Source organism: Gadus morhua, chromosome 12 (genome assembly GCF_902167405.1).
Source record: "Gadus morhua chromosome 12, gadMor3.0, whole genome shotgun sequence".
Lineage (NCBI taxonomy): Eukaryota > Metazoa > Chordata > Actinopteri > Gadiformes > Gadidae > Gadus > Gadus morhua.
Window position 1 is genome coordinate 1,963,191 of NC_044059.1, and position 12,506 is coordinate 1,975,696.

Genomic DNA, 12,506 nt, shown 5'->3' on the forward strand with positions numbered 1-12,506 from the left:
CCCATCCCTATTCAAAAGCTATTAAATCTTCAAGGAAATATGCAGATACTGTCAAAATCGGTTCCAGGGAGTATATAGGGATTATTAATGTGGTTTTTGATGGTGTTTTTTTCTGGAACGAATATTCGAATAGTCGCTCGGAAAAACCAACGAGTATTCGCAGCCTGAAAAATGGCATTCGGGCCAGCCCTAATGGTAATTAAACATTAAAACACCTGCGGTTTATAGTCCAGTGCGGCTTATATATGTACACATCATTCAATTTAGCTGCTGCGGCTTATACTCCGGTGCGCCTTTATAGTGCGGAAAATACGGTATTTCTTTTTTAGGAATCATGACTCAGCACCAGTGTTAACTATTTTTGACACTTAACATTGGTAATGAAATGACAGCTACCATTGGAATTGAAAAGGGTCGGCAGCTAGCTAGTTAGCTAAATTGTAACTTAAGGCAAAAGTTGGAAACAAATCATGTAAGCATTCATCCTTAGACATTTGACACAATCGGTCATCAATATTGGCATGCTATTTAGCCTCATGGATTGGCCTATTTACAGCCCACAGAAAACTGACATATTTTCTTCAAAGCAAGTTCATCAATTCATGGCTTAAAATCTTGAGCAGTAGTACAGAAATTCCTAGCAGTAAGCTACGCAAGATTCCTAACTAATGGGAGCATGTGCGACGTGCGGATAATGCACAGGCTCTGCATGCAGCAAAATATATATAAAAAAATATATATATTGTATATATTTTTTTTTCTTTTTTTAACAAAAAAGATTCGGGGCTAATCAAATTTGATCCGGGGCTTTAGCCCCGGATAAAACAGCCTAGTGACGCCACTGCTCAGCTCAGTAGTGAAGTTGCAGTATAGCTAGAACCCGTCTACGGAGAGTCTTGGCACTCTCTATTTAGCAGCGCCATTGTATTGAACTTGGTTGCAGTTCCATTAGAATTCCACTAAAGCTAGAAGGCTAAATGTATCTTTCACCTGCTTGTCGTTGAAATATCGCAGATTTTATTGTAGATTCCGCAAGTTCAATATAAATTATAATTCAAAAGTCGAATGACCGAGGTCTTATGTCCTTTCGATTACTTACAGGTTGGGCCGTGGTTGGCCGTACACGCTAGCATTCTGCTAATGATTGCTGATTGGTCAGGGACGGACTTGCGAATGATTACGACCAGATACCCCACTTGATGGCATCTGAAGCAAAAGCAGAATCCAAAACATTATCTTGAGGACTTTACGAGTTTGTGTGTGTGTGTGTGTGTGTGCGTGTGCGTGCGTGCGTGCGTGCGTGCGCGCATTAGGGCTGGGTAAAAATATCGATTCATCAATGCACTGCAATTTATTTGTTCTCCATTCAATTTAGATTCTGAATTTTTTTGAAATCGATTATTTCCATTAAAGAAAAAAGAAGCATACTCAGTCATTCTAATCTAGAAGCGAGTATGCCTAAATGTACATTCCCTTTTACATTTGTCCATGTTATGATTATTACTTTTATGCTAAAAGTTTAGCTCAGGAACAATGCTATACAATGGTGTATTCCCTTTTTACTAGTTAAAGCACAATGAAACGGTTCATTATTCCAAATGATATTTCGGTATTTTGGTCATCTGTACGTATTATTGAATCGATATCGAAGCAATTGGATCAATATCAAATCGAATTGTATCGAATGAATCAAGACCTAAAGAATCGAATTGAATTGTGAGGTACCTGGCAATACCCAGCCCTAGTATGTATGTATTATATGTGCGGAAGTACCAAAGTGACTCAGAACTTGACGTAAAGCAGGACCTCTGGCAGTTTGCAAATATGTGACGCCATCATCTTTTTAAAGAGATTTTTAGAACAGATAGTGAACTTAAGTATTATCTTGGCCCCAACTTTTGAATCCAACTTACAAATTACTTGATAAAAAAATTACACCCTTAGAAAAATGACATTTGAGGGTGAAACCCCATAGACTCCCATTCATTCTGCACTCGCCCGCGAGCACCCTCGCATGGACAGATGTGTTATCGCTAGGGCTGCAACTAACGATTATCTTAATAATCGATTAATCTGTCGATTATTTTTTCGATGAATCGATGAATCTGATTATTCCAAAAAAAAAATCCAATTATTTTTGGAATTGCCGCATCTTTATTAAAAAACTGAACATTACTTCAAATTCACAGTGCAGACTGAAGTGTAAAAAACACCAGGTTAATTCTCCAACGTCCCGGAACTATTAAAAGTAATATTAAATAATAAAAAGATGAAAAAAACCTAACTGGGATAACACAAAAAAAAACATACAATGTATGATATACTTTTATAAGGGATGTCCATGGTTAACCGGTCAAACCTATTGATATTATTTTCGAGACTCCTTGAAATAGAACTTGTAATATTGCTTTAATTGCTGATAAGATGATGATAGTTCAAGATAGGACATTAAACGGGTCATAATTCTATCTTTACTTTCTATTTTATATCACTGGGAAATAGGGGTGTGACGATACACTCAGCTCACGAGACGAGACAAGACACGATATTGGGTTCACGAGAACGAGACGAGACGAGATTTTAAGAAAACTAAAAAAATGACAAATTATATGACTGGACCAACAGACTTTTATTTAACCAAGTGGTGCATGTATTTTGAAATGTTTTATTATAACTCTTTACATGCATGAAATTGAAACTAAAACTAAAATTTATAAAAGTTAAATTAAAATAAATTAAATTAAATAATTCTCTTTTTTTCAATTGCAAACAATATTATGTGCAAAACCAAATCAAAGTACCCAAAATGTACTTTGATTAAAGGTATTCGTTTTCGCGGTTATTCAGCCTCTTCTTCTCCTCCGGAAAAACACAACCGCATTGCATTGTGGTATACGGGAGTAACATGTAGGCTACATCGTATGTACACTCAAATTTTGGGTATTTTAAGTGCACTATATAGTGCATGAAATTAACCACTGAGAATTCGAACACCACTACAAAATGGCGAGCACCCTAAATAGTACACCATATCCGTGATGGGGAACGATTTTCGAACGTTTTTTTTTTGACCCCACAGGCCACAAATAGAAGTTTGGATAAATCACAAATCTCGCAAGACCGATTTTTAACGTGACGGGTAATATCGTCGAGTTTAATCTCGAGAGTTCTCGTGGCACGAGATCTCGTCACACCCCTACTGGGAAAACAAGTTTTCACCAAAATCTCAATTATTATTATTTTTTTTCTGCTGCATTTGAACACATCAATCATATTACTGAGCCGACCTGAACACATCACATTTGACACTGTTTGTGACCATTGGTTAGTTGTTTTTTTTAAGCTAACTAGCTATCTATATCCTGCCGATTTTAACATGGATTTAAAAACTGCATTACTATTTTTAACTGACGGGACTTTCTACACCGTCCGGTTGTGTGATTACTACCGCTGCTTTGAATGACTGTTGATGCACGCGGTGCCGACTCCGAGCCCGTCTGCACAACGTCTGCAGCAGCAGCAGCTGACAGAGTTTTCGGTTGGACTAGACAGATACTGAGTTGAAGGAGTTTTTTTAACCCAAAGACAGTGAAGGTACAACACTTTTATGTAGGCCTACAGTCCAGTTTTAAGATATGAACAAAATACAAGCTGTGGTCGCTCACACTAAAGCTCGCTGTGGGCGTGCATGAACCGTGAACCAACCTGTCGGCGGCTGGCTGTAAACAGTGCTGCGCCTATGAGTAACTTATTATCGCGCGACACAACGAATCGACGACCAAATTCGTTGCCAACGCATTTAGTAATAGATTTTCATCGATTTTATCGATTCGTTGTTGCAGCCCTAGTTATCGCAACCATTTCAGAAACCGGAAGTTACCAGAGTGCCAGTTCTCTTCTTATTAGACATTCTCTGGTATACTCCGGCTCAGTTACATGTAGTGATGAGGTTACTTGATTGACAATTTGGTTATTTAGTCTCTCTGTCTCTGTCTGTCTGTGTGGAGGCTTCTCCAGTGAGGAGAGGGAGGAAGATCCTCCTTAACATTGTTGAGAAAAAAAATGTAGATTGTCCAGACCACTGTAATGAATTAATGCCCTTGACTACTTTAATGCCTTTGTATATTTAATGTTCATTTCCCTGGGTAAAAGGACATTTTTACACCCCCTATCGCCTATTGACAATTTCATGGAGGACGTTCCTCCCTCAGCCTCCATTGACTCCCATTTATTTCCCCGAAAGTGTTGGCGGCCGGTGAATAACATGGGGTACAATGGGAGAGAGGAGAAGTGGGTGTGACTAGCTAAGGGATCTGGATCCCACCTACGTCTATTCATGAATAGGCTGGAGCACTGGCTGCGCTATGAACCAATAAGCAGGAGTCCTATGGCAAGCCGATTTGACATAAATTCGCTAGACTGGATATGTGTTGCAGATATCAGCAATTCAGTTTCGCCTAGTCAAAACTAACATTTCGGATATCCGCAACTACATTCCTCCTATCCACAATTGTCATTTCAGATATCCACAAAGTCATTCCTCCTAGGAAAAATGACGTCATTTTCGCCATTCATGTCTATGGGGTTTCTCAATGCAGATATCTACAATTCAGTTGCGGATATCCACTTTGTGAATTACGGATATCTGCAACTGAATTGTAGATATCTGTAATTCCAGTTTGAGATATCTACAATTTGATTCTGACTAGTCATAATTCCAGTTCAAGATATCTTTAATTCACCTAAATTCAAGATATCTACCTGTCCCTTTTCAGATATCTTAAATTAAGTTTTGACTAGGCAAAATGACGTTGTAGATATTTCTAACTGGAGTTACCACATCTCTAACTGGAGTTACGACTAGTCAAAATCACGTTGTAGATATCTCTAACTGGAGTTACGGATAGTCATAATTTAATTGTAGATATCTATTATCAAGTTATAGATATCTTGAAAGGAATTTTAATTAGAGATATCTAAAATTGTAGATATCTGTCACTTTCATTCCGCCTAGTCAAAATCTAATTACAGATATCCTGAATTTTTGTTGTAAATTACGTTATAGATATCTTGAATTTGAGTTTTGGCTAGGCAAAATAAATGACAATACGGCTTGCTATAGGAGTCCTGGCTGTGGAGCAGTGTATGCTACGAGAATCAACGAACCCGCTCAGTCGTCTGCCTCGTTTCCACCGAACGGTGCGCTACTTTTCGTTGCGGTACAGTGTGGCTCTGTTTGCTTATATTGACGTTTCCGTAGCCCGTGGTCGGGCTGCGGAGCCCGCGGCCGGGCAGGGCTGCCCGGGCCGAGCTGCGAAGCCCGCGAAGATCTATAAATCAAGTCCCTCAATCTTAATTGGCTTGACACAATGACCAACATTCTGAAACATCCATTAACATCCACATTTGCCTCAAACAATGTTAGGCTTACAGCCCATGTAAATAGTTGTGAAATCATGTTCTTGTTGTTCTTTTAATTGTTTGTTACTCTGACTGAGTTAGTGTTAGTGAATGATAATAAACATAGCCAAATTAACACCAATAGCTTCAGTCATTGAGGGCAAAAATAGGCCCAATGATAGGCAAAAAAAGTTAAATTTAGTTTTATAAATTAAGAGTAGGCCTGATTTGACAAAAAAAGTACAATGCTGCCACTGTTGGATTTGTAAAAATTCACATTATTATCCCACCTTGCTATTTTGTAGTTTACCAAAACACCCTGAAACAACTTGAGTCTTGCATAGTTATGCAACCATACACCACTAACAGTGCAAGCAGGCCAAAGGCAACCAAGCGCGCAGTCCTTCCTTCCTCACTTTAAAAACCACTAACTGCCACTGAAAAAAATAATAAATAAAAATAAATAAATAAATATATATATATATTTATATTAGGGATGCACCGATATGAAAATTCTGACCGATACCGATATCCGATATTAAAATTGCTGTTACGGCCGATAACCGATATTTACCGATATCAATATTGGTATAAAAACAAGTTTCTATGATGATTTTGTATACTGAAGAACATGTAAACACTGAATATGAAAAAGTTAATTCTTTCTTTATTTACCAAAACTTCGAAATACATTGTTTCTTCAACAAGTTACAGGGCATCCATAACAAACACACGTTACTAACAGTGTTAGTTTTAGGCTACCTTTACAACTTGCCTCTATGAAAAAGTTTGGATCATAAATCACAATAACGATCACAAATCAAAATATCTTGACAAGGTTTTATAACTTAAATCAAATTTGCCAATATTCATGGAAACCAGACACTTGTCTAATAAATTACAAAAAGTGTTTCAAGTTTAAGTCAATTTCAACTCAAATCTGTGAAATAGGCTAAATCAAATATATCAAGAGAGGTTAGTTGTAGTCTTTTCACTCGGTTCTAGCTAGGGCTGTCACTTTTTATTCGAAGTTCGAATATTCGTTCGAAGGTGGGGTGAAAAGTTCGAATTCGAAGTGTAATTCTCCATTCGAACTGTAAAAATGCGCTATAAAGAAGAGAGCGGCGAGTGGCTTTTCCTCAATAAAGCGGCCCTCCTGGAACCCCGCTTCTCCCGGTTAGTCCACCTTTCCCCTGCACAGAAACATCTCGTGACTGAAAGCCTCTCACACGAGCTCATTGAAACGGAGACCGACACTGATCGCACACGACGGGGAGAAAAGTCCGCTGCTGCGCTGGGCGCGATGGGCTGCCTGTTTGGGGACTTATACAGCACGGCTGACAGAAGCAGCTGCAGCGGTAACGGAGAGCTGCGAGACTACTTGTAATTTTCTTTCCGTAAGGAATAAAAAGAGCAGCATGCCGTGTTGGAGGTCGGCCTCACAGATTGTTCGTTTATATAGGCTGTGTGTGCCATGGACGACATGCGCTCCGCATATAGCGCTCCGAGCAGTTATTGTTAATGCGTAAAAGACAGCCGCACTTGTGTGTCGGAGCTTCCTCTTGTTGTGTTTACAAATGTGTTATCAAAGATGTGTTTTTATCCTGTGCTGTTATGAATTCAGTAGGTATACGTGATTTCCACAAGAAATAAAAAGAAACACGACAACAGTCGTTGTCTTGTTTTTTTTTTTGTTTTTTTAATAGTTCTATGGGGGGGGGGGGTCGAATGTATTCGAATTAATTATGGACATTCGAAATTCGTTCGAATTTCATTTTGGAAAAAGTGACAGCCCTAGTTCTAGCCCTACTGTTGGTCCGGAGAACCGAGCGAAAAGACTACAACCAAATAATCCACGGAAACCGGTTCCGGTTTCCGTGGATTTCCGGGATTACGGAACGCCAAATAAAACGCGACAGAAACTGTATTTCGCTACGATAATGTATATAATGATTTGACACGGCATCCTCCGCACATTACTTCGGCTTTGCAAGTACTGCATATTGCAATTCGAGTACCTTCATTTGAGACCGTAAAAAACATCCAAACCGCCGACATTGATTCTTTTCAGTTAAGGTGACAAACACTCCTGTACTGCCTCTCCGTGCGTCTCTGGCTGCGTCACTGGCAATAGCTGTGTTCGAAATCGTTCCCTATTATGGATGTAGTGCACTAAATAGGGTGCACGCCATTTTGTAGGGTGTTCGAATTCTCAGTGGTCCACTTAGGGCACTATATAGTGGACTTAAAATAGGGTACATACGATGTTCCCTGCATGTTACTCCCGTATACCACAATGCAATGCGGTCGTGTTTTTCCGGAGGAGAAGAAGAAGCTGAATAACCGCGAAAACTACATTTAATGATGGAGTCTCCGGCTTTCGTTTAGAAATGTCAACAATTTATTTGGGATTTAACATAGAATATTTAACATTCCAAATTCATAAAAAAAATTTGAACAAGGAAATGTAACATTCAACATCAATACAACCTCCAGCTTTCCTCGTGAGTGCCTGGTTTGTTTACATGATGTGGGCGCATCTGTCTGCGTCTCACAAATACCCGGCGCATTTACTGACGCAAATGACGTTTAGAAATGTTCAGCGTAGTGTCCGAATTCTCGTTCCCTATTCCCTATATAGTGCACTATATCATGTGCACTATATAGGGAATGGGGCCTAAAATTTTTTTTGTTTGGTTCCGGTTTCCGACCGACCCTGTCAATTTATGTGCGACCCAAATTATTTTATGAGTTTTATAAAAAAAAAAAAAAAAAAAAAAAAAAACTTTTTTTTTTATGTAATTACGTTTTGGTACAGCACCTCTATAATTACGTTTTGGTACAGCACCTCTTCATTCTGTACAAGGATGAGCGAATTTTCTTGTTTTTAAATGAAAACAACCTACCTATCATTCGCTGCCGCTGGAAAAAATAAAATAAATTCCCTACCTACCCATGACCTCAACTGACAACCAACAGGAACCAAACTTCTTTTTTTTTAGGCCTAGGGAAGTGAACAAGGGAGTGTAAAGGGATCGACTTCGAACACAGCTAATGTCACATGACCAAACAAGCTGCGCATGGGCAAAAAACACACACAACGGCAACTAGACTAGGAAATAACTATCGGCTGTTAATATCGGACCAGTTTTACTTATCGGGCCGATGCTGATATGTTAAAAAATGACTAACGATATCACTGCCGATATATCGTGCATCCCTAATTTATATTAGTGCTGTCAGTTAACGCGTTATTAACGGCGTTAACGCAAACCAGTTTTAATTTTTTTAGCGCGCGATTAACGCTCTTTTGGCTTGGCAAACGTCATTTTTGTCACCTGCTGTCTAGCAACAACTAGTCGCGTTAGAAAAACTACAACACCATACCGGATCTAGCATCACCGGAAAGAAAACAACAAGCACGCCCCACAAACTTGTTAGGGGAAAGCAAGGATACGGAGCGGGTGAAAAACTCCTTAAAAGTGTGTGTTTGTGTGTCACAGTTCAATGTTGTCATTAGCTGTTACGTCTTTCTGACCAATCGCAGTTAAAGGCCCACCTGGGCTGTACCACTTCGGGAGGAGCCGCTCAGTTACTCCCCTCTAGACAAAATCAACTTGGTTGCGATGTTGACAGTTTGTTAGTGTTGCGGCTGTGTTGAGTGAGTGAGAGGTTGCGAGCGCACAGCTCAGGCTGCCGGACGGCGCTGCAAGGAACTTTTATAAACGCAATATTGTTATCCAACAGTAATCGCCCGACAGCCCCAAAATGTTTACGCCCCACCGGGAATTCTCCCGATGCCATCCGCCACCATGTCTGCGTGTCTCTGTGTGGGCGTTATTCGATAGCCTGGTAATTTTTATAGGCCTACGCACGGTAGGAATATTCATACTGGTTTAAAATAATAATAGTAATAAAAGTTAGTATTTCCCATCTTTGCTTAGCAAGAGTTTTCTTCGAAAGTTCAGTGATTGAAACAAATAAAAGCCTGGGCTATTGAAGTTTTACGGTAGGCCTACCACTGTCATGCACCTACCCGATGTCAAGTGGACCGGGTTGAATCCACTGCGGGTCTCTCTTCTTATATCCATCTTAACCAAACATATTTTATTAATGTCCTTCTCAACACTCTCTGATCTCACTAAAAGGCTGGCAGCACAAAATCAAGGGATATTTAGAATAGAAAAAAAATGTGAGATTAATTGAGAGTTAACTATGGCTTTGATGTGATTAATCGCGATTAAATATTTTAATTGCTTGACAGCACTTGTATATGAATAAATAAATGATCTTTATTTTTTATGATCATTAACGTCCCCAAATTGAACCATGAATAACTAATCATTGAGGATGTACAATTTACAACACAAGTGTGAGCCACCTGTGTTTAGGCCGTTTTGCAATGTTATCCTTTCTTTCTAAAACACAATGATGAATTGCTGTGTATCCACTTGGCTCCTTCCTCCTGTCTCCCTGTTCCCAATTCCTCTCAGATTTAGCCCCTTCTAAGCCATAGCTCTAGACCGGAAACTGAGAGGTAATGAACTCTGATACTTTGTAAACGCCCCAAATGACAGGAGTCTAACAATTTACTCTCTATGAGTCAATGCTCTGTGTTGATTCCATCGAACATATTGAAACAGTGTCTCGTTATCAACATCACATTCAAGTTCTTGCTTCTTCACCCTGCATGCTATTATAAGCAATTAATTAAGATTGACAACAAACCTTGCGTCAGACATCAATTCAGAAACTATAAGAAGCAAGAAAATTGCCCAGACAGCACAGCAGTTTCGGCATGCTCAGTTTCGGTGCAGTATTGAGGGAAAGGAAGTGAACTTTGCTTCTGTTGCATCGCTTTTCAGCTGAGCCAACTATTGTGCAAGCCGAACGTAAACCAGCACTCATAAGCAAGCATACCCCGATCCTTTTACAGCCTGATGACGTTGATTAATCAAACCTTTTGGGCAGGTCCTAAGGTTCAGTGTGTTGAATTGAGTGGCATCTACTGGAACGGACTTGTCAGAAATAGAATATTGAATGAATAAGGGTTTCAATTAGAATAATGCCATGAAAATATTTTCATTTTTTTTGTGATTCATTACCTTAGAAGGAGCTCTATATCTGCATAGGGAGCGGGTCCTCTTCCACAGAGCCCACAATGTTTTTCCGCCAAATTTCCACAGTAGTTCAGAACAGACAAAATGCTATAGAGATGGATCTTCTTTCAAAATCGCTGTCTTATTTGCAAGCTATGACCTTCAAGCCATGGCAGTTTTCATAACTAAATTTCAAACAATAAAATTGGTCTGAAATGTAATGGACATAAAAATGTCAATTTATCGTTCGTCGTCATGTATTTCAAGCTGTGATGTCCCAGGAAAAGTTATCTTTTGTTTTAAAATGCAACCTTCTGTTTCTTCGCAATGACCCAAGCATCTGGATGCCAACTCTCGGCATGATGGAGCAGCTGAGCCGGCAACTGTGTGGGAAGATGAAGAGGTCTGGCAAGAGGACCCCGATCCCTTCCTCGCCCGCCTCTCCCTCTCCGAAGGGCTTGGAGGTGCACTTCTACCTGGCGGACACCAACCAGCTGGAGTACTTCAGAGACTGCCACACCACGGAAGACATTTGCGTGGAGTCAGCCAAGAGATGCTGTGAGTTAACTGCTTGCTTTGGATTCAACGAAGCACGAGCGTATGATTTAATTATACATTTTTGAATTTGGAAGTGTTGTCAATGATAGCTATTGATGTGATTTCCCTAACCAAACAGAGTACAGGAAGAGGTGAGGAAGGTTTATTCCTGATGTGGATTGTTTAACACAAAGTGAAAAGTCACTTAGTTTCAAATTGGTAACCTTAACCCTTAAAGCAATAGCCAAAGGAAAGAGTGGTACATTGACTGCAGGGCTTGATTCCATTGGGAATCCAATGAAGTGGGTATCAATCAGCAAACTGTAGTGCAGTGACCGCTGACTGACCTAGTATAAATAGTCACTGTGGTTGATCTGTAGGGATTGGTAGGTCAACCACAAAGTTGTTCTCGGCCTCAGAGCATATATAGAATAAACAACTAATGAGTGTCGCTCAGCTCATACTGTTTTTTAATTGTTTTGAACAGTCCCAATTGGATTGTGCATACTGTACATGTTATGTCATTTAACCAACAAATGTTTGTGTTGGTGATCTTCCAACCAACTCACTTGAAGCTCCAATGACAACGGTACTAAGACTTCAAGTCAGTTTGCTGTGTGTCCGCTGGTCGTCAGACAGGCTCAGTGTAGCAGCTCTCAGTAATTAGAGTGGGAGCGTTTCCTTACGGCTTAACGTAAGGCTCTGCAACCCATAAATAAATGTTGCATTTTTTTTGCTTATTCACCTGAGTAGTTTAAGCACTTGGCAAGAACACATTCAAGTTATTGGTTAGTTGGGTGTTTGTTTGTTTTTGTCCTGCACTCAATTTCCCAACCCAGAGGCATTTTGATTGTATTTCAATTTAATTTTCATGGTTTCCCCAGAGATTATTGAAGGTTTACCACCCAATTATCCAATATGGCTGCTGCTGAATAAGGTATATTGGTCGGGTGTTGGAAATTAACAAAGATAACACCCACTCTGGTCAATTAAAGGTTACTTATTATGAAAACAACTCTTTTTATGGGATTTCTTTAGTTTTTTTGGTCTCTGGTGCTGCCACACGCATACAACTTTGAAATAAGTCTGAACATGTTTTCTTTTTTAAGATATGCATTTCTGAAGTATCCCGCCTACAGTTTCCAGATGAGCGAGTCAGTTTCGGCGCCTACTCTGACGTAGGAGTTAGACACATTTGAATATTACCACCCACTTCCCCAACCCCCTCCCATCAGAGCATAAATAAATACGATTAAGCGGACCAACGGACTGAGCGAGATGTTTGCATTTCAGAAGCAGGGAGACTCTGTACAAATTGATGTCTAATTTGTCAGTTTGACCATGTGTCTGTCCAGCGGACTCCCTACTTCGTCGCAGGACTCCCGGAGCGGAGCTGTTCCGGGAGTCCGGCGAGAGTCCGGCAGCTCGGCTCCGGGAGTATTCAGAGATTCAAAGCCAAAGTTCCTATCC

General features: G+C 39.9%; 1 protein-coding gene across 1 annotated transcript in view; it reads left to right on the forward strand.

Annotated features, from left to right (window-relative positions):
• Window positions 1-12,506, forward strand: part of jak1 (Janus kinase 1) — a 110,424-nt gene that overhangs the window by 7,274 nt on the left and 90,644 nt on the right. The window contains exon 2 of the mRNA XM_030372818.1: window positions 10,837-11,057. Within this exon, the coding sequence (XP_030228678.1) occupies window positions 10,844-11,057 (214 nt within the window). The 5' untranslated portion in view covers window positions 10,837-10,843. The remainder of the gene's footprint in view (window positions 1-10,836; window positions 11,058-12,506) is intronic.